Source organism: Thamnophis sirtalis, unplaced genomic scaffold (genome assembly GCF_051295495.1).
Source record: "Thamnophis sirtalis isolate CommonGarterSnake01/CBP01778 unplaced genomic scaffold, rThaSir2_p1.2 scaffold_12, whole genome shotgun sequence".
NCBI classification, from domain to species: domain Eukaryota; kingdom Metazoa; phylum Chordata; class Lepidosauria; order Squamata; family Natricidae; genus Thamnophis; species Thamnophis sirtalis.
In genome coordinates, this window is record NW_028261392.1 from 55223365 (window position 1) to 55246863 (window position 23499).

The following is a 23499-nucleotide window of genomic DNA, read 5'->3' on the forward strand; positions in this document are numbered from 1 at the left end:
TAGAAAATCATAAAATAAAATAAGATTTTGTCTGATTTTTTTATGTCAAAGCATAAAGCGAAATTAGAAAACACTTAGAGCAGCATAAAAAGGAGTTTTAGTGAACAAACAAAGTAAAGTCCAATTTAGTAATCCTGATTTTTCTTCTGGAGAAAAATCCCCCAAATTAATAAGAGGGATGGGGGGGGGGGGGGAGATCACTTCCTTCTTTTCACTTTGTCTTTCAGTGAAGGAAAAAAATGAGGCAACAAATGGATTTTTAGTTGAGTTGCTGAGTGAGTGCAAAAACTACCTAAATACGTGGCACGACAAAACCGCGCTCGACTAAGCCACGGCCGATTAAACCACGTCGCTGACGTCATCAACAGGGCGACAACAGCGAGCGCAGAGAAAGAAGGGCGCTTTAAATAGCGCTTTGAAAGCAAGCCGATTCAACTTAAGATAAGGGTTAGGTTTAGGGTTAGTTTTAGGGTTAGATTAAGGGTTAGGGTTAGGGTTAGGTCTAGGGTTAGGTTAAGGGTTAGGGTTAGGTTTAGGGTTAGGGTTAGGTTAAGGGTTAGGTTTAGGGGGGTTAGGTTTAGGGTTAGGTGTTAATTTTAGGTTTAGCGTTTACAGCGTGCTTCTGTCTCCGCACTGTTGTCGCGCTGTTGATGACGTCAGCTATGCGGTTTCATCAAGCGCGGTTTAGTCGAACGCAGTTTTGTGGTGGAACCACCTAAATACCTCATTAGAAGTTTCTTTAAAGAGCAACTTGAAAGACTGTCTACTCTATAGCCTGGCATCTTACTGATCTGTTTTCAAATCTTGAGATGTCCTATGCTTATGCCTCTCCTAAATACCATAACCTCAAAGTATAGCTTAATATGCTGTGCTTAACAATCAGTAGTTATGTCTAAATGGTGCCATCTACTGGTCACTGTCTTTTTTCTTAATAAATCAAATACATAATCTACCAAAAAGCCTTCAATATCTCTTACCCCAATCAGAGGGAAACTCTTTTTGAGTTTATAGCATATTAGCAAAATGATATAAACTAAGTCTGTATTGGTTATAACAGTGTAAAACATCCAGATTCAATGATGCAAAATTATTTTGTTCTTTAATGATTTTATTATCAAAACATTTACAATTTAAAATAAAACACCATTGGAATTAATTTTAAATAAATTAAATACATATATGTATACGTATACATACACACAAACATAATATTACCTAAATTATTATGTTTCATATTTAATATCCTTTAAATAAACTTTTATTTAAAAAATAAGGAACTGTGGGCTTAGACATTTCATGTTAAGACAAAGAAAGCATATGATGGTTTAAGAGCAATGTGTGAATACATTCCTACAAATGAAACAATCAAATTATGGAACTGTAGAATGAAGAGAACTCCTAGATTATAACTAGATTCTAGATTACAACTATAGATGTACAGGGTTTTTTCAGGAGTGTTGATCCCTCAGGAATAATTCAAATTACTAAATTACTAAAAAATGTCTCTGTGTTACTTATTAAGCTATTCCATAATATAACATATAAATACTTTCAAACAAATTACCATTAAATATATAGTTCTGGGTTTATTTTGGAGGATGATTTTTAGAATTGATTCACTTATACTTTGCTTCCAAAACAGATTTAGCCATCTTTGATTCACACAAAATTGCATACAATTATCCAAGAAATAAATACTATCCATAATTTAGATAATACAGTACTAAATCCCATAGGGATGAAACATTTTAAAAATCTTGATTCATTTCAAGACACACTATTGACATTAGAGGAATGCATGTAGGTTCATTTAGGCTTTGGCAGAGGTAATGAATTATCCCATTCTGAATTTTTTTAAAGTATTACTTTGATAACTTCAAAAACTATAGAAATTTACACCCTAAAAATTAACATCTCCCTTTTCTATGTCCAAACTGAGCTGTTCCCTAGAGGTATTGTAGATAAATGTACCACAATAGTTAAATATTCCCTGATGGCTAACAGTTATGAGGTCTCTTCTTGAAACATGGCCACAAAAGACAATATGTGTAATTTCACATGAAAACGTCTACATCCACCTTGAACCGTTTTCAATATGACAAAAGTATCATTTATTAAAAAAAAGAATTAATTGCCAATATCTTTGTTCTAGATTTACAGAAATTGAAGGGAGGTATCTCAAAATATCGACAGAAGATACCCTCAGGTGGATTGTGCACAAGGCTGGAACATATTCCATGCTGCTTGGATGCCTTCTATTCTTCATTGATACGTTGCCAGCACTGGAACAGGATTGTTGTGGTGGGACAGGATCCTTCTTCTCAAGTCTTTATCCTCAAGGAACCTCCACTTATCCATGTTGGAAAGGCTTCTCAACTTATTTCAGTCCATGAGTGGCTGGATATCATTTCACAGACGTCCACGTTTACTGGCTGAAAATAACAAAACGTAATAGTTTAGATGTGCCTCTTTTCTTAGGTTTCCAAACATTGGTGAGGATAGATCAAAATCCTATGGCTATAACAATATTTTATTTACTGCTTTTAAAAGTTGAACTCAGAGAAACTTTGTATGTTTTTTAATCCAAATATTTCTGTGGCTATATGACACAATATTATTTGACGTAATAATGTCAAGCTATTCTTAGCTGCAGACTATTTTTGACCTCACTTTAGCTCAATTTCTAACCTCATTATTTAAAGCAGCTGCTTCTGGACAATTTCTTTCTAAAAATGTTTTTTAAAACCTTCTATATGATTAATAAGCACATATGCATTTATACCACGTTATTATGATGTTATTTTAACACTCAAGACAATTTTATTAATTGACAAGGGATACTGGTAATATTATTATAGTATCTTTTCCTGCACTACATTAAAGTATTTTATTATTTTATCCCTTCCACTGCTTTTAATATTTTTGCTCAGTTTGAAATCTGCCTAAGAACTCTGTAATATTAGGCAGATTATTGGAATGATTAATAAATTAGCTATTATTTATCCTTTCCTCCAGAGCAGTAATTCCTAAGCTCATCTCACTTTTGTGTAATTTTAATGTATACACTTCCCCTAAGAATACAAACATCAAAAGGAACACAAAGGAACAATGAAAATATTATAATGAAACTTTGGAAAAATTGAATGTACTGCAAGGAAAATTTGGCAGTAAAATCAGAAGCCGTAGTCATGTGATATCTGCTTAATGACCTGTGGTGACTCACTTAACAACCAAATGGGAAGTGGTGTTGTAAGTCTATCATGTTTACTTGATGTTTTGCTTAGTGATTTCATCACTTAAGCAACAAAGTTGCTGTCCCAATTGTACTCACTAAGAAAGGACCACCTGCCTTCCTGGAAAAGTTGGTGTAAGAATTAAATTGAATCTAAAATTGTACAAATCCATTTTAAAAAGCATCATATATGGAATAGATCAGCCAATTGTTTCCCACTTTAATATAGTCCTTCCTGGATGAAGATGGAAAAAAATATCCCATGGAACATTTGGTATTTGGTATTTGTTTATTATTTATAGGCCGCCCTTTTCCCTGAGGGGACTCAGGGCGGCTTACAGTTTGTGGGGAGGGGAATACAAGACAAGACATGAGACACTACATAAGTAAAAATAAAACACAACATTCATTCATCATTCGGGTGGGGACGGATTAGGATCTTTATTCCCAGGCCTGACGGGATAGCCAGGTCTTGAGGGCTGTGCGGAAGGTCTGGACGGTGGTGAGGGTGCGAATCTCCACGGGGAGATCGTTCCAAAGGGTCGGAGCTACTACTGAGAAGGCTCTCCTCCGCGTAGTTGCCAGTCGACACTGACTGGCAGATGGAACTCGGAGGAGGCCTAATCTGTGTGATCTAATAGGTCGTAGGGAGGTAATTGGCAGGAGGCGGTCTCCTGCAGATCATTTTCTAAGGATTCAAGATTTAAATCTTAAATGTGTCTTAAATACTGTAATATTTTCTTAGTCAACTTTATCACTTGATGGGAAAATATATATACATTTTCATAAATCAATATCCAGCCATGAAGTAAAAAGTTCAAGCATTAAAAAAAGATGCTTAGCTTTTTACTGAAACATGTGATTTAACATAAAATACATATGGTCTAATTTGGAAACCAGTATTTCGCCAGGCCCCAGGGAAAGTCCCTTTTTTCACTCCTACTACCTAATATTCCTTATTAGAAATTTTAGCATGTGCTTGTGGCTATTTTCATATTATAGAGAAACACACTACTGTTGAGCTGTACTCTTGGCCTCCACCCACTCACCATTCTATGTCCCATTAAAATAAATAAACAATAGCTTTCTTCATAACTTACTTGATTAAACAATTTGAGCTTGGGAACTACGTTCTGAATCAAGGCTTGAGACACTGCTAAAAAGCAAAGGTAAAATAATGTAAGTTACTGCATCCCAAAACAATATAGTAGCCAAAAATTGCATTGGATTCTTCAAGAATCTGGAAAAGGAACATACCTTGTAAGAGTGAATGATTTTTCTGCAAGAGAGAGAGGGCAACGGAGAAACAGAAGGAAAGAAAAAGAGAAAATTAGTAAAGTAAGTAAGATATCCCATTGTTTAGCAATTGCTAATATAAATATATCTGAATTGTTTTCTTCATTCTGCAAAGAATCATCTTATATACATACGAAGAAAATCATTCTATGATGCTATGACTATATAAGTATCAAAAGCATTCTCATAAGTTGTTTTTTAAGTTAATCTTGCTCTCATCTATTATCAAAGTGAAAGTCCATTCCCATAACACTTGTTCATAAAGTTACATGTACTTCAGTTACTAATTTAATTTATATTTAATATAGAGATTTCTTTAAAAACAGATATCAGCCCGGGGAAAATTACTGTGATTACAACTATCAAACCTTCTAATTTGAAGAAATCTCCCATTGGTTCCAGTAGAAATGTTGTCTGAATGTACCATTTCAATTTCAGAGGAATGCAGCAGGAGTGAAAAAAAGTTCATTTTTTTATTTCATGCCTGCTGTAACAATTTATATTATTTAAATCTGTTTAAAACAGACACATTACATTTCAATATACCTTTTTGCTATTTAAGTGCATTCAGACAAATGTTTTGTCTCTTTTATCCACATATACATAAATACTTAAGATGATGAACCTAATAGTCCTGCTTCCTATTTATTCTACAACTTTGTGAGGTAGATAAGACTAAGACATTGTTTCTCAACCTTGTCAACTTGAAGATGTCTGGACTTCAACTCCCAGAATTCCCCAGCCAGCTGGCTGGGGAATTCTGGAAGTTGAAGTCCAGACATCTTCAAGTTGACAAGGTTGAGAAACACTGGACTAAGAGATTTACCTTGTAAATTGGCTATTTCTATGTAGTATTGCCGTTACTGTATATAAACAATTGGGTATTACATTTAAACAATTGATTGTGAAAATGTCTTACTTTTCCTTTGAAGACGTTTTTGGAGCCAGATAATGAATGATACTATTGATAGGACAGAAAACCCGGAGACTGATGTACCAATTGCTACGAATTTCCCAATTGTTGAAGAACCTAAAATTTGGAAATTGGAATAAATTAGAAGAGTATAAAACCTAATGTATTGTTCTAGACAGCAATGGTAACTTCTGAAAAACCTTGCCAAGAAAATTACTATTATTTAGTTTAGTTTAGTTTAGTTTATTTATTTGTATGCCGCCCTTTTCCCTGGGGGGACTCAGGGCGGCTCACAATCAAAAGGAAGGGGGGGACAGACTTTTACATATGAGACAGTACATGATTAAAACGCAACATTCATACCATTCGGGCGGGTTACAATCTTTAGCCCCAGGCCTGACGGGATAGCCAGATTCTAAGGGCTGTGCGGAAGGTCTGGAGGGTGGTGAGGGTACGAAGCTCCACGGGGAGATCGTTCCATTGGGTCGGGGCTACCACCGAGAAGGCTCTCCTCCGTGTGGTGGCCAGTCGGCATTGGCCAGCGGATGGAACTCGGAGGAGGCCTAAACGATGAGATCTAATGGGTCGTGTGGAGGTGATCGGCAGTAGGCGGTCTCTCAAGTACCCAGATCCACTACCATGAAGGGCTTTATAGGTGGCAAGTAGCACCTTGAAGCGTATCCGGAGATCGACAGGTAGCCAGCGCAGCTTGCGGAGGATAGGTGTTACGTGGGTGAAGCGAGGTGCACCCAAGATCGCTCGCGCGGCTGCATTCTGGACTAGCTGAAGTCGCCGAATACTCCTCAAGGGCAGCCCCATGTAGAGCACATTGCAGTACTCCAGCCTAGAGGTCACAAGGGCCCGAGTGACTGTTGTGAGAGCCTCCCGGTTCAGGTAGGGGTGCAACTGGTGCACCAGGCGAACCTGGGCAAATGCCCCCCTGGTCACAGCTGACAAATGGTGTTCGAAAGTCAGCTTATTCTAGTAATTAGCCCCTATTTATTGTATGAGGATGATTTTTCAAAATTCATATATCTTCCCTTTGAGAATAAGTGGTCCATCAGCAACCCTGCTACATTCTTGGAAGCCAGACCAGAATAACTGTTACAAAAAACTTTGGAGCTTTGGAGTGTTATAAGCATTTTGGTTAGGATTTACAAAGCAACATGGCCACCTTAGAATTTTTAGAAGCTTAAGCCCCCAAATTCATGCATTTAAACTCCTGAATTCTCCCCCAACTATTCCTATGATTCTATGACTTTGATGCAGCCCAGCCCTGCCTCAAAATATTAGAAATTACAAATATAATATTTCCACCTCATAAAGATGCTCATTTCATAAAATTCTAGTAAAATCCCTGTCACTACAATAAGTATGAAAAAGGAATCCTGGCATGGCTATAGCACCTAATAACCAAAATATATTACTAGATATTCTGATCTCTGTCTCTTACCTTCACAAACAGGAATTGGCTGACTCCAGTGTCCATCTGATAAGCACTGAATCTGGGGTGATCCTCTTAAAGTGTAACCCTTTGCACAAGCAAAATCACAGGTTGACTTATACATCAGTTCTGTACCATGATGGGAACAATTCAGAAGGCTTCCTTCCGATTGACGAACTGCTGGACATTTCACCGCTGAAATAGAGGAAGATCATGCCGTAAGTCATCTCACATACGGTCAAAAAGCAGAACACAGAAAAACAGCAACAGTAAGGTAATAAGATAAGACCTTCACCTTCACATGTGGGCTCCTGTCCATCCCATTCCCCTGATGCACCACACCGGAGCATGTCAGGGCCTTTCAAAACGAAACCTTCTTTGCAAGAAAAATTGCAAGATGAATTCCAGGCATAATTTCCAAAAGGGTTGGAGCAGTTGAACACACCGTGTGCAGGGTTCTGTAGTGCGTGGCATTCCACAACTAAAGAGAGAATTGCACTCTGTTAGAATAGGCATCTTCCTTAATCAACCAGATGCCTATTGGCTGAAGACAAACTAAAGCTGTGACTTTCTTATCATAGTACTGAGGTTCCATTTAAACTCCTGATCTCTCCTCCCAATTATTTATTTATTTTCTGTTTCAAAGTCTAGTACCAATCTCCATAATTTTGCTGGATGCCCTAGGAAAATTATTTGCTAAATAAGAATTTATTATTTCCTCAAAAAAGGATTATGACTTGAAGGGCTAGAGACTTAATTTCACTGTGGCATAAAAAAATCATTGTGTTTACTGCAGCCGATATAAATTATATTTTAACAAGATTTCCGTTGCTGTTTTAGATTTTGGGAAAATTCCTACTAAAAATGTCTTGAATTTCACTGTCCTTTTTTGGGCAGTGCATTGAAATTCATAGTAATCTAAGGGAAGTTCTATCATTGGAGTAACAAGGGGACTTGTCTAGTAAGACTGTATTCTCCATGCTGAAAATATAACACTTAAAATACTACTTTCTATAACTTATTCGCACTTTCTTTTTAAAAACGGGTACAAAATCCAAAGGTATTCCCATTTCAGGAGGCTGCATTTTATGCCTGGAAATAAACACAGCACAGCAAATGTTTCACATTTGTGTGAAAAAATGTAAATTTATTCAAAGAAAATTAAAATTCAAAATGCCAAAATATTAAAAACAAGGGCAAGAGAAATAAAAACCCAACAAAAAACATTGAAAAGAAAAATAGAAGACTAACACATATAGACATAACATCCTCCCTAGCTGAATGCTGATTAATATAATACAGCACTGGTAGTTTCCCATTCCTTGCGAAACAGGCCAAAAATTTTTTAAATTGTTGAACTACTAAATCTACTTACAAGTTGTTAGCCTGTCATCTATAAACTATATTATTAACAAAATAGTTAACAGAAAAAGCAATAATAATAGTATAAATGTAATAAAAATTGTGGACAATAATAAGAGAAAGACAAGATTGAAATTCCAAAACCCTCTGTTAACAAACTATTATTGTAATCAAATTGTAAAAAATTTATCATGGCTTCAATCCCAAATCATCCCAAATATTACTCAGATCGTGAGTAAAAAAGGCCCTTACTCCTCAGCAGCCATCTTGTTTTGCAGTCTCATACAGCAATTTACTTTGGTGATAAATGGACCAATTCACTACATTAAAAAAATATGTCCCGTAGGAAAACAATATTGTAGGAACTAAGATAAGAAAGTACCTTCACATTCTGGCTGTGACGCATCCCAGTTTCCAGAAGCATCACATTGGAGTTCCCTGTATCCATTCAGTTTAAATCCTTCTTCACAAGCAAACTTGCAGGTTGAATTCCAGCCAGAGTTTCCATAAGGACCAGAGCAGCTCATGGAGCCATTAGCTGGAGGCTGTAGTTCACTGCAATGCACGGCTGTAAATGGCAGAATTTAAATTTAATTTAATCACTTGGACTGAAAAAATATGGTGTGTTATATTTTCATATGGTATACATATTTTCATATAAAATAACTTTTTATTGTCCTTTTTAATTATATTGCAATTATATATTAGTGGGTGTGCCGAGGTACACCCACGTTACACCTATCCCAAAGGGCCTTCTCTGTTGCAGCTCTGGCCCTTTGGAACGAACTCCCCGCGGAGATTCGGACCCTCACCTCTCTCCCTGCTTTCCGAAAAGCCGTTAAAACCTGGCTGTGTCAGCAGGCCTGGGGTTGATGAGCTCCCCTCCCCTCTCGACAAGTGTGGTTGTTGGTCATCTTAATATGTGTATTTTGTACTTGTATGTTTCCCCCTCCCGTTTAAGTTGTTCGCCGCCCTGAGTCCCTTTTAGGGAATAGGGCGGCATATAAATAAAATAAAACTTAAACTTAAACTTATTGGTCTCCGGACTCAATTCAAGGTGTTGGTTATCACCTTTAAAGCCCTGCATGGCTTAGGGCCAGGATACCTTCGAGACCGCCTGCTGACGCATACCTCCCAGCGACCAGTAAGATCCCATAGATTGGGCTTCCTTCGGGTGCCGTCGGCCATACAATGTCGGCTGGCGGGCCCTCGGAGGAGAGCCTTCTCGGTGGCTGCTCCGACTCTTTGGAACCAGCTCCCCCCGGAAATCCGGACCATACCCACTCTGATGGCCTTCAGGAAAGCCGTAAAAACTTGGCTGTTCCGGCAGGCCTGGGGCTGTTGACCTCACTATTGAGGTCCGGCCCTGACTAGAATGAATTTGATGGATGATTGTTGTTTTAAATTGTATTGTTTTTTATGTTTTTTATATTTTGTTTGTAAGCCGCCCGGAGTCCTTTGGGATTGGGCGGCATATAAAAGTTTGAAATAAATAAATATATAGTATAATGAGTTTGGAGGTTAATATTATTTAAATGGGAAAGGAAGTTAATTGACTTTGATGCAATTATGCCTCAAAGTATTAGAAATTACAAATATAGTATTTCCACATCATAAGGATGCTCGTTTCATAAAATTCTAGTAAAATCCCTGTCACTACAATAAGTATGAAAAATGAATCCTGGCATGCATGTAGCACCAAATAACCAAAATATATTACTGGATATTGTGATCTCTGTCTCTTACCTTCACAGACAGGAATTGGCTGACTCCAGTGTCCATCTGATAAGCACTGAATCTGGGGTGATCCTCTTAAAGTGTAACCCTTTGCACAAGAAAAATCACAGGTTGACTTATACTTCAGTTCTGTACCATGATGGGAACAATTCAGAAGGCTTCCTTCTGATTGACGAACTGCTGGACATTTCACCGCTGAAATAGAGGAAGATCATGCCATAAGTCATCTCACATACGGTCAAAGAGCAGAACACAGAAAAACAGCAACAGTAAGGTAATAAGATAAGACCTTCACCTTCACATGTGGGCTCCTGTCCATCCCATTCCCCTGATGCACCACACTGGAGCATATCAAAAAATATTTGCCACTTATCCACACAGAAAGTTCTCTGCTATTACATAAAAGCCCAGTGTTATACTTCTATAAGGTTTATGGAGTTGGCTCTATTCTGAATCTATATTTCTTCCTAGCCAGGATATACTGTAGCTGGGAAATCACAATTCTTTTCAATGTTTTCCACTAACTGTGTTATTTCTGTGTCTATATTTCTTCTCAACAAATCTGCTACTTTGAGAACAAGTTCTTTTTGTAGGTTTAAAGTATTCAATGTCTGTTTTTTTTTAAAATGTTTTTTCCAGACTTTATAAATTCATCCAACCTTTTAGAAAAAAAATTAGTTAAAGACTGCATACTGCTTGGCTGTATTCCCCCTTGTGGGTGTCAACCTCCTCCTTCTTTCTATAATCCAATATGTTGTTGCTCAAAGCAGGGAGGAAGGAAAGAAGACAGAGAAGATTTTTTCTGACTATTTTGATCTGTTGAAAGAAATGTCCTTCTGGGTTCAGCTCCAAGTGGGGAAGAAGACACTGGAGACATGGAGGCTGCTTGGAAAGATGGTTTATTGTTGGACAGGGCCACATGGCTTGAGCCCTGAACAGAAAAGGTGATCACATGCTTCAATGTTGGTGGAGAAGAAGAGAAGGGCTGAGGAAGGGGCTTGCTAGGCTTTTTATACCCTATTTAGTCCCACCTCTCTGTTTCCTGTTCCTATGTAAGAAATGTATTCTGACTGGTTGTCAGACTCCCATGGTGCCATGCAGGGGGCTATTCTCTAGGCTGTGATGAGTTCTCAGATACCTTGTGGTCAGTTGAGTATATTATCATGCCTTTCTGTAGCTGCTGGTGAAGTCTTTATTATGTAAAGTGGGCTAGCTTGGCCATCTCAATGGGCCTATTGACAAAGTGGGGGTGGGCAAGAAGCTACAGGCAACTATTCTGTCTTTTAAAACATGCTTCTTTTCACATCCAGAGAAATATTCTGCCTTTTCAATATTTCCTAGGATATTTCATTTTTCTGGGAGAGGGCTGGATGATAACTTCCCACAGATCCAAAAAGATATGCAGGTTAATTAAATACAAATATAAAGTCATGGAAATATATTTTTTTAATAAAATCAATAAATTAAAGAAATTAAAGAAAAATGAAACAAAAAAGAAAAGAAAAAAATCCAGCCGGGGTTGATATAAAATCAGCATTCAGCCAACAAATTTACCTTAAAGATAATAACAAAAACAAAAGTTCAAAAAGTGAACTTAAAAATTATAGGGATGCTTATGATAATATTCTACTGATAGGAAGAGATGTAAGTGCCCATTGATTTTGCAGCTGCTCCCACAAGGAGCTGCAATCTTTCAAGATTCCCCACCCTGGGTGGGGCCACAGCCATCCAAAAGCCACCTTGGGTCATTCCTAAATGCTCCCTTTCAAATCCAGGGGACAAGACTGCCAAAGAACCAGCTCTGGCAGCAAACACAGCAGATCATGAGTAAAAAAGGCCCTTACTCCTCAGCAGCCATCTTGTTTTGCAGTCTCATACAGCAATTTACTTTGGTGATAAATGGACCAATTCACTACATTAAAAAAATATGTCCCATAGGAAAACAATATTGTAGGAACTAAGATAAGAAAGTACCTTCACATTCTGGCTGTGACGCATCCCAGTTTCCAGAAGCATCACATTGGAGTTCCCTGGATCCATTCAGTTTAAATCCTTCTTCACAAGCAAACTTGCAGGTTGAATTCCAGGCAGAATTTCCATAAGGACCAGAGCAGCTCATGGAGCCATTAGCTGGAGGCTGTAGTTCACTGCAATGCACAGCTGTAAATGGCAGAATTTAAATTTAATTTAATCACTTGGACTGAAAAAATATGGTGTGTTATATTTTCATATGGTATACATATTTTCATATAAAATAACTTTTTATTGTCCTTTTTAATTATATTGCAATTATATATTAGTGGGTGTGCTGAGGTACACCCACGTTACACCTATCCTCCGTGAGCTGCACTGGCTGCCTATTGGTCTCTGGACTCAATTCAAGGTGTTGGTTATCACCTTTAAAGCCCTACATGGCTTAGGGTCAGGATACCTTCGAGACCGCCTGCTGACACATACCTCCCAGCGACCAGTAAGATCCCATAGATTGGGCTTCCTTTGGGTGCCGTCGGCCATACAATGTCGGCTGGCGGGCCCTCGGAGGAGAGCCTTCTCGGTGGCTGCTCCGACTCTTTGGAACCAGCTCCCCCCGGAAATCCGGACCATACCCACTCTGATGGCCTTCAGGAAAGCCGTAAAAACGTGGCTATTCCGGCAGGCCTGGGGCTGTTGACCTCACTATTGAGGTCCGGCCCCGACTAGAATGAATTTATGATGGATGATTGTTGTTTTAAATTGTATTGTTTTCTATGTTTTTTATATTCTGTTTGTAAGCCACCCGGAGTCCTTTGGAATTGGGCGACATATAAAAGTTTTAAATAAATAAATATATAGTATAATGAGTTTGGAGGTTAATATTATTTAAATGGGAAAGGAAGTTAATTCACTTTGATGCAATTATACCTCAAAGTATTAGAAATTACAAATATAGTATTTCCATATCATAAGGATGCTCGTTTCATAAAATTCTAGTAAAATCCCTGTCACTACAATAAGTATGAAAAATGAATCCTGGCATGCATCTAGCACCAAATAACCAAAATATATTACTGGATATTCTGATCTCTGTCTCTTACCTTCACAAACAGGAATTGGCTGACTCCAGTGTCCATCTGATAAGCACTGAATCTGGGGTGATCCTCTTAAAGTGTAACCCTTTGCACAAGAAAAATCACAGGTTGACTTATACTTCAGTTCTGTACCATGATGGGAACAATTCAGAAGGCTTCCTTCTGATTGACGAACTGCTGGACATTTCACCGCTGAAATAGAGGAAGATCATGCCATAAGTCATCTCACATACGGTCAAAGAGCAGAACACAGAAAAACAGCAACAGTAAGGTAATAAGATAAGACCTTCACCTTCACATGTGGGCTCCTGTCCATCCCATTCCCCTGATGCACCACACTGGAGCATATCAAAAAATATTTGCCACTTATCCACACAGAAAGTTCTCTGCTATTACATAAAAGCCCAGTGTTATACTTCTATAAGGTTTATGGAGTTGGCTCTATTCTGAATCTATATTTCTTCCTAGCCAGGATATACTGTAGCTGGGAAATCACAATTCTTTTCAATGTTTTCCACTAACTGTGTTATTTCTGTGTCTATATTTCTTCTCAACAAATCTGCTACTTTGAGAACAAGTTCTTTTTGTAGGTTTAAAGTATTCAATGTCTGTTTTTTTAAAAAATGTTTTTTCCAGACTTTATAAATTCATCCAACCTTTTAGAAAAAAAATTAGTTAAAGACTGCATACTGCTTGGCTGTATTCCCCCTTGTGGGTGTCAACCTCCTCCTTCTTTCTATAATCCAATATGTTGTTGCTCAAAGCAGGGAGGAAGGAAAGAAGACAGAGAAGATTTTTTCTGACTATTTTGATCTGTTGAAAGAAATGTCCTTCTGGGTTCAGCTCCAAGTGGGGAAGAAGACACTGGAGACATGGAGGCTGCTTGGAAAGATGGCTTATTGTTGGACAGGGCCACATGGCTTGAGCCCTGACCAGAAAAGGTGATCACATGCTTCAATGTTGGTGGAGAAGAAGAGAAGGGCTGAGGAAGGGGCTTGCTAGGCTTTTTATACCCTATTTAGTCCCACCTCTCTGTTTCCTGTTCCTATGTAAGAAATGTATTCTGATTGGTTGTCAGACTCCCATGGTGCCATGCAGGGGGCTATTCTCTAGGCTGTGATGAGTTCTCAGATACCTCGTGGTCAGTTGAGTATATTATCATGCCTTTCTGTAGCTGCTGGTGAAGTCTTTATTATGTAAAGTGGGCTAGCTTGGCCATCTCAATGGGCCTATTGACAAAGTGGGGGTGGGCAAGAAGCTACAGGCAACTATTCTGTCTTTTAAAACATGCTTCTTTTCACATCCAGAGAAATATTCTGCCTTTTCAATATTTCCTAGGATATTTCATTTTTCTGGGAGAGGGCTGGGTGATAACTTCCCACCGATCCAAAAAGATATGCAGGTTAATTAAATACAAATATAAAGTCATGGAAAGAATTTTTTTTAATAAAATCAATAAATTAAAGAAATTAAAGAAAAAGGAAACAAAAAAGAAAAGAAAAAAAATCCAGCTGGGGTTGATATAAAATCAGCATTCAGCCAACAAATTTACCTTAAAGATAATAACAAAAACAAAAGTTCAAAAAGTGAACTTAAAAATTATAGGGATGCTTATGTTAATATTCTACTGATAGGAAGAGATGTAAGTGCCCATTGATTTTGCAGCTGCTCCCACAAGGAGCTGCAATCTTTCAAGATTCCCCACCCTGGGTGGGTCCACAGCCATCTAAAACCCATCTTGGGTCATTCCTAAATGCTCCCTTTCAAATCCAGGGGACAAGACTGCCAAAGAACCAGCTCTGGCAGAAAACACAGCAGATCATGAGTAAAAAAGCCCCTTACTCCTCAGCAGCCATCTTGTTTTGCAGTCTCATACAACAATTTACTTTGGTGATAAATGGACCAATTCACTACATTAAAAAATATGTCCCGTAGGAAAACAATATTGTAGGAACTAAGATAAGAAAGTACCTTCACATTCTGGCTGTGATGCATCCCAGTTTCCAGAAGCATCACATTGGAGTTCCCTGGATCCATTCAGTTTAAATCCTTCTTCACAAGCAAACTTGCAGGTTGAATTCCAGGCAGAATTTCCATAAGGACCAGAGCAGCTCATGGAGCCATTAGCTGGAGGCTGTAGTTCACTGCAATGCACGGCTGTAAATGGCAGAATTTAAATTTAATTTAATCACTTGGACTGAAAAAAATATGGTGTGTTATGTTTTCATATGGTATACATATTTTCATATAAAATAACTTTTTATTGTCATTTTTAATTATATTGCAATTATATATTAGTGGGTGTGCCGAGGTACACCCACGTTACACCTATCCTCCGTGAGCTGCACTGGCTGCCTATTGGTCTCCGGACTCAATTCAAGGTGTTGGTTATCACCTTTAAAGCCCTACATGGCTTAGGGTCAGGATACCTTCGAGACTGCCTGCTGACGCATACCTCCCAGTGACCAGTAAGATCCCACAGATTGGGCTTCCTTCGGGTGCCGTCGGCCATACAATGTCGGCTGGCGGGCCCTCGGAGGAGAGCCTTCTCTGTGGCTGCTCCGACTCTTTGGAACCAGCTCCCCCCGGAAATCCGGACCATACCCACTCTGATGGCCTTCAGGAAAGCCGTAAAAACTTGGCTATTCCGGCAGGCCTGGGGCTGTTGACCTCACTATTGATGTCTGGCCCCGACTAGAATGAATTTGATGGATGATTGTTGTTATAAATTGTATTGTTTTTTTATGTTCTTTATATTTTGTTTGTAAGCCGCCTGGAGTCCTTTGGGATTGGGCGGCATATAAAAGTTTGAAATAAATATATATATAGTATATTGAGTTTGGAGGTTAATATTATTTAAATGGGAAAGGAAGTTAATTGACTTTGATGCAATTATGCCTCAAAAGTATTAGAAATTACAAATATAGTATTTCCACATCATAAGGATGCTCGTTTCATAAAATTCTAGTAAAATCCCTGTCACTACAATAAGTATGAAAAATGAATCCTGGCATGCATGTAGCACCTAATAACCAAAATATATTACTGGATATTCTGATCTCTGTCTCTTACCTTCACAAACAGGAATTGGCTGACTCCAGTGTCCATCTGATAAGCACTGAATCTGGGGTGATCCTCTTAAAGTGTAACCCTTTGCACAAGCAAAATCACAGGTTGACTTATACTTCAGTTCTGTACCATGATGGGAGCAATTCAGAAGGCTTCCTTCCGATTGACGAACTGCTGGACATTTCACCGCTGAAATAGAGGAAGGTCATGCCGTAAGTCATCTCACATACGGTCAAAGAGCAGAACACAGAAAAACAGCAACAGTAAGGTAATAAGATAAGACCTTCACCTTCACATGTGGGCTCCTGTCCATCCCATTCCCCTGATGCACCACACCGGAGCATATCAGGGCCTTTCAAAACGAAACCTTCTTTGCAAGAAAAATTACAAGATGAATTCCAGGCATAATTTCCAAAAGGGTTGGAGCAGTTGAACACACCGTGTGCAGGCTTCTGTAGTGCGTGGCATTCCACAACTAAAGAGAGAATTGCACTCTGTTAGAATAGGCATCTTCCTCAGTCAACCAGATGCCTATTGGCTGAAGACAAACTAAAGCTATGAATTCTTCATCAGAATACTTACAAAATTTGTGTTCCGCAATAACTATACAGTCCTCGGCTTAAAATCATTTATTCATTGATTGCTCAAAGTTACAGCACTGAAAAAAAGTGACTTATGACTGCTTTTCACACTTACAATCTTTGCAGCTTCCCCATGGGTATATGATCAAAATTTGGATGCTTGGCAAATGGCATGCATTTATGATGGTTGCAATGTCTTGGGGTATTGTGGTGACCTTTTTCCACTTTCTGATAAGCAAAGCCAATAGGGAAGGCAGGTTCACTTAACAGCTGTGTTATCAACTTAATAACTGCAGTGATTCATTTAACAACTGTGGCCACAAATGTTGTAAAATGGGACAAAACTCACTTAACATCTGTCTTTCTCAGCCACAGAAATTTTAGGGTCAATTGTAGTCGTAGGCCGGGGACTGTAATAAGTGACATAATAGAATGTGGAATAGAATGTAATTTATATTATTCGATTCCTGTGACAATTTAATGTGATGATCTTTCCAATCTGACTAAAAGAAATAATTAACTGAAATAATTAACTAAAAAACAAAGTTTCAGTGTAGAATGCTTTTGTATGCACAAAACCTCAGTGTATTGGCAAAATAAAATCCACTTTTGGTGACTTAAGAGAATTGTTCAGAGTGTCTTGAGAAATCACACTCATGATTTCAGCAGAAGGTAGTAAAAAATATTTTGACAACTGAATAAAATGTTTCTAATTCAATAACACAGACTTAGACAATTTCTCTTTGGTTTTCATTTGGTTTCAGCAGTCAAATGTACATACCTTTACAGGAGGGAGATGGTGCAGACCATTTTCCAGAATCCGTACATGTTATTGATTCCATCTCAGTCGGTTTGTAGCCTTCCTTGCATTGAACATCACAAGAAGAATTAAAGCCAAAATCCTGTATTGGATGTTTGCATGTAAAGATACCATGATCTGGGTCTTCCAGTTGATTGCAAGTGATTACTGCAAGAGAACATAAGAGTTTCGATAAGGCATTTGTTCCAAAGTGGAACAAATGGACAGAATGGAAAATCCACAATGAGATTGAACTAACTAAATGACTAATTAATCATACCATGTTCACAGTCACGTCCATAGAACCCTTTGTTGCACTGGCAGGTGTAATTGTTAATTGTCTCTATACATTCTCCACAACCACTGCAGGAATTTGGGGTACAAGAGGCTGCAAGACAATTAACCAGATTATATTGTGAAACAGTAATGATATTATGGCTATTATAACACAATAGTAGAATAAGGCATTTCCCTTTAAGAAGGAAAGAGGGGGGAAATTATTTTTCTATCTTGAAGATTCATTTTCCCCTTTTTGGCTTTTTGGCTCATTCTTTTTTTCTTTTTAAAAGCCGTCTACCATATTGTACAAATTTCCGTGGGAACATTTCCCACAATTAAAAAAAAAAAGGACAGAAACAGCCATTTACATAAATTACAGAGATTTTTCCAATTTCTTGCTTTCATGCAAAACTGTTTCCAGTTTTTTTCATATAACTTCCCCATAGTAACCCCATATCTTTGTAGTTCACAAGATACAACCAAATATTAATTTGATTGGATTTCCATTTATAACCACCAACAATTATTATATCTGACATTTTAAAAAGAATTAACATAGCTCTTTGGAATATTAGAAGCAGAATCTATACGATGAAATAATTCCGAATGTATTCTTACAGAATTCCCATTGAGAATTATCATTGATTTACAATTTTACATCAAGAATGAATCTAACCCCTTATTTTTCAATATTTACAACAAGTCCTAAAAATAGATACATAGGTTTCCGACTATAAACAGTATAAACAGGAATTAGAGTGATATCAATCCATACCAGTATAGCACAAAGCTCTTTTAGTTTTATAACATGGTTCATCGTTCCACTTTCCTGAATCTTTTGTTCGTTTTATATAGATCTCAACACAGTCCTCATTGTTTTTTCCATTGTTTGGTTCACCTTCAGCCCAGTTTTTAGCTTCTTCGGTCAATTGCTTGTTGGTTCCCACCCATCTCCATTCATTCTCAATTTTTCGGATACCAATCCAGTAATAATTTGAATTTCTAGGAAATGTTGCATTTAAGTAGTGAATTTCCTCTTTATTCTGAATAGCAACCAGATTTGTAAAATGGGTTTTACACCATTTCTCTGCTTCGATGTAATTCATATTTTTCTCTGAGGCATGGTATGTCCAGCCGCTGCTAAAGTTAAATAATAAAAGTCCTAAAACAAGAGATAACAACAAATTGTTGTATTAGAATTTAGCTATTTGAGCTAACATAAGCCCTAGAGACCAGAAATGTAGTTCATGCTAAAATAAGACAGGAATAAAAGTAGAGAGGATAGCTATGGGAAGAGGAATGGTTTTGGTTTAAAAAACAGGTGAAACTATGTTTTCCTATGAACTGGATGGAAAAGGAACAGAGCACAAAACTACCAGCCATATGCCTAGAATGGGCTTCTAATATGGAAAGGAACCTAAAGCATTTTTTAGTGGAAACAAAGGACTTGGTTAAGAACACAGAATAAAAAGAAAGTGGGTGGAATATAACAAGTGATCTAGAAAAGATAGAACGAGGAAACAGATGAGAACGATAATCTGAGTTTTGAGATTATTAAAAAACAACTGGTGATAAATTTCTCCTTCGGACAGTTTGGAAACATTAAACAGATCCTGGTAGATTTTTGATACCATTCACCCTCACACAAACATGAAATACATAAAGTATCCTGTACTTCCGACATTAGTTTGCTGACTTTTTTTAGCCAAAATATTTTTTTCTAGTTTGTATTATTAGTGTAATTTTTTAAAAGTATAAAATAAGGTTCCTGCTTCAGTGAAAAGAAACCCACCATAAGAAATATTACTTCTACTCAGCCACGAGGGCTCCTAAGATTTGAAATACTCACTTACCGTAGCAAAGAGTGGAGAGAAAGTGAAAGGTATTCATCACAGCAGAAACAATCTTAAACGACTAGTTTTGTTTCTGTTGGCAGTGCTGCAGTGTCTGGATTTTTAAAAAAAATAATAGTAGATTGTTGTAAATTGATAACAGAAGTAATGAGTTTTCTCAAGTGTTTGTGCACATACACACACACACACACACACACACACATATATATATGAAATCATACAATTCACATGCAGTTATATATTAAACTTGAAATCCAAACAAAAATAGCAGTTAAATCTCATCAGCCTTCTGACATACAAACTTCTTTTTCCCTCTCATTTTACCCTTTCCCAGTTATCAGCAACAGATTGCTCAGGATTACAGGATCGTTTTCAAGAGAGCTAGACTGAATCTGTTTAAAACATTTGAATGCTGTAAATATAAACAGGAGCTAGAAAGATCTGGAGGGAACATTCTGCATGCATACTTTTTAAAGTATAAAGTTAAAATAGCTTATTCCCTTGCCCTCCCTTAATCTGCCTTCCAAATGCATTGAAATGACAATTCCCAAATGATTGGCATTTGGTTATATTGAATGGCAATTAGCCATGCTGGCTGGGAATTCTGAGAATTGCAATTCAATCATTAGGAGAAAATTACTTTCTGGACATGCCTAAGAATATAAAGTATAAACTTCACAAAATGAGACTTACAAACTGTACATTAGACTTAAATATTTTTAAGAAAATTCAGATCGGCATTAGTTCTCTGTTGAATTTATAGTTTAATTTTAAAGAGCGGATTAATGTGAAAAGTAATATATATTTAATAATATAAATAATACTTTTATTCTTTGATTCTGCATTATGAATGTATTTTCTAAAAGAAATTTAGCAAATTGTAATTTTAAAAGCTGGAATGAACGTTGCAATTACTCGCGTTCTTTTTCTATTCCTTTTGCCATCTTTTAAAATAAAATTTAAAAAGTTTTTTTTTTAACTTACCAATAGCAACTGTGGGATGTGAAATCTTAGTTCTAGTTAGATGAACAGAAAAGTTGTCTTCTGCAAACTCAAGCTTTAAATTGAAAATCTGCAGCTTTTACTTGTTGATTGTCCGTCCATTGCTCAGCTCAGTGCCTTATATAGAACACTCCAGCCGCTTTGGAAATCCCATGACACATCCAACAGGATATTACCAGGAGAAAGTGAGAATTTCCCTAGGTAGGAAAAAAAAATCCTTGGAATATTCATGATGTTAAAACACTGGCCACCTCCCTGCCTTTCCCTTATGAAAATCTGATTGCAATTCCTGGACACAGATGTTTGTTTTAATTAATCCTCATTTTAAAAAAATGAGGTGCTCAAATTATTTTGTTGATGCAGCTATTCTTGGAATTGGATTCATTTCAAGGATTTATTTTTCAACATTTTTTTTCCTCTTGAATTATGGAGGTGGATAAAAATCCTTTTATCTAGCAACTCATGGCAGTAAAAATAGCCTTCCTCCCTTTAATTTTAACTTCATAAAACTCTGTATGATAGGTTAGGTTTGAGAAATAGGGCCTGACCTATAATTGTTCCTTAAGTACTATATTGTAGCAGTAGCTCAGAGGTGGGTTCCTACCAGTTCGCACCTATTCGGTAGAACCGGTTCGTCAAATCTACCGAACCGGTTAGAAGAGGTTCCACCAGTGGACCTGGAAAGCAGGCCACACCTACAGAAGAGGTTCCAAAAAAATTTGAAACCCACCACTGGTCCTTGGATATGATTATTCTACACTATCATGCTCATATTTATAAAACTCAGTGCCTCTGTGAAAGGTAAGGATGACTACTGCGTTTGTGGTGCAATCAGAACATTGCGTGTGTTGAAGTTGAACCAAAGATGCCTTTTAAAAAACAAGTTTACATCATATTCTGATGCATGCCAGTGCTGTGTGTGAGGTAATTTAAGGTGGTTCTGACAAGTGTCGTCGGCATCTTCATATCCAGTCACATGGGTGGCAAGCCACTCCCACAAAGGAGGCCACACCCACAGAGTAGGTTCGAACAATTTTTGAAACCCACCACTGCAGTAGCTGTATATATACCTGAACCTGTTTGTCACTGATCCTAGTTCTTTACCTTGGCTCCAGTGGTGGGTTTCAAAATTTTTTGGAACCTCTTCTGTAGGTGTGGCCTGCTTTTCAGTTCCACTGGTGGAACCTCTTCTAACCGGTTCAGTAGATTTGACAAACCGGTTCTACCGAATAGGTGCGAACTGGTAGGAACCCACCTCTGCTTGGCTCCTGCCCTCATCAGGATTGTCTTGTGACTCTAGGCCCAGTTGGGATCTATTGGCTTCCACATGTGCAGAATCAAGGACTTCCTGTTCTAAGGCTAGCTATGGCTCAACAGAAGATTATTTTTACGATTTGAATGAAAGATTCAATTCTACTTGTCTCCCCACAAATGCATTAAGCTTAATAACTATTGCAAATGATATTGCAAAACCTATAGTTGATCACATTTGAAATGAAGTTTGTAAGGATTTTCAGGTTGTTCACAGGAGAATTTTACTGTCAGGTCTGCCATCTTCATCTTGGCACCACACTGGCATCCTGCCATCAAAGGCTAGGAGGGAGAGGGCATGGAGGGACCAAATGGGCAATAAACATGTTTTGGTATGTGATGGGAATTAGGAAAGGGCGGGGGGAATGACAACTTGACAAAGAGCAACTTGGAACCAGTTTGTGCCAGCGCTCAAGGCCGTGCCCCCTAAGAAAAGAATGTGGATTACCCCAAACATCTCAGCATTCTCAAAACATCTAGGCGGATCTACATTGGCTGAAGATGGAGTGGTCATGGGGAGGGGGGAGGGCTGGGGTAAGGATAAATGTTTTGTATTTTTTCCTGCGGGAAGCTTAGTTCTAGTCTGACTTTGCTGCAAACAGTGTCCTTTAGTAAAAAGAACCTATCACCTTATCCAAGTGGAGTTGAGGGTCTTCCTAAGGGATCGGATTGGGTCTGACATTTACAATAATTTGAGGATATGTGTTGTGTGTGCTATTAGTAGGCTTTTGGCCTTTTTCTTGTTATGTGTTCTGACACCCCCCCCCCTCCCTCTCTTCATACACTAAAGCACGCCAAGAAAAAGATACTTCAAGGATTTATTAACACACAGACTAGACCTTGGCAGCAATCCAGCACAGACTGACCTTGGCAGCAATCCAGCCTGCCAAAACAGCCATGATAGCTTCTCCAGCTCTAGTAAATACGTTGATTCCTGCGACGAGCACGTGAAAAGTCATTCCTTTTATAGTCTTGAGAGGAGCCTAATTACCACCAGCTGAGTTCCATTATCTCCTGTAACTGCGTAATTGTTGTTTATGCCAGTTAGCCCTCCGTTGCCAGGCATCCAGGACCAACTCCCTTGTCTCCTCCCCACTGCTCCAATGCATGACGTCAGGATCACACTCCCTTGTCTCCTCCCACTGCTCCAAGGCTTGAGTTTGGGAGCACGCTCCCTTTGGCTCTCACCGCTGCTCCAGGCCTCAGGCACCTCCTGGTGGCCAACCATCCTCTCTACGCCCTGCTCGGAGTCGGAACTCTGTCCAGGGTCCTCCATATCTTCCAGAGCCGACTCATAGGGCCCCTCGCTGTCGGAGTCTGATGGCAGCTCTAACGGCTCCTGCTGGGCCACAACAGATATGTAATAAAACAGAATCTCTCTAAATCCTCCTCCCTTGCTTCTAGGTTTCTAACTATTGCTATTTTACTACTTTTAAGATATACTTTTGTCTTCAAATGTTGTATTTCAGACTTAACCGTGCCTGGTTTTTTTCCAATTTTCTTCTAAAATTTCCACGTCAGTTAACAAACATAAATTCTTTATGGAAGAAATT

The 23499-nt window shown here is 38.2% G+C and overlaps 1 protein-coding gene across 1 annotated transcript; it reads right to left on the reverse strand.

Annotated features, from left to right (window-relative positions):
* Window positions 1–1123: 1123 nt before the first annotated feature.
* On the reverse strand, window positions 1124–19728 carry SELE (selectin E). Its single transcript, XM_087726368.1, has 14 exons — window positions 19634–19728; window positions 18556–18942; window positions 17782–17889; window positions 17484–17669; window positions 16411–16596; window positions 16125–16310; window positions 15024–15209; window positions 13059–13244; window positions 7181–7366; window positions 6895–7080; window positions 5448–5558; window positions 4490–4511; window positions 4333–4388; window positions 1124–2432 (listed from the first exon to the last, which is right to left on the reverse strand). The coding sequence occupies exons 1-13, from the start codon at window positions 19668–19670 to the stop codon at window positions 4337–4339; spliced, it is 2019 nt and encodes a 672-aa protein (XP_087582494.1). The 5' UTR covers window positions 19671–19728; the 3' UTR covers window positions 1124–2432; window positions 4333–4336.
* Window positions 19729–23499: the final 3771 nt, after the last annotated feature.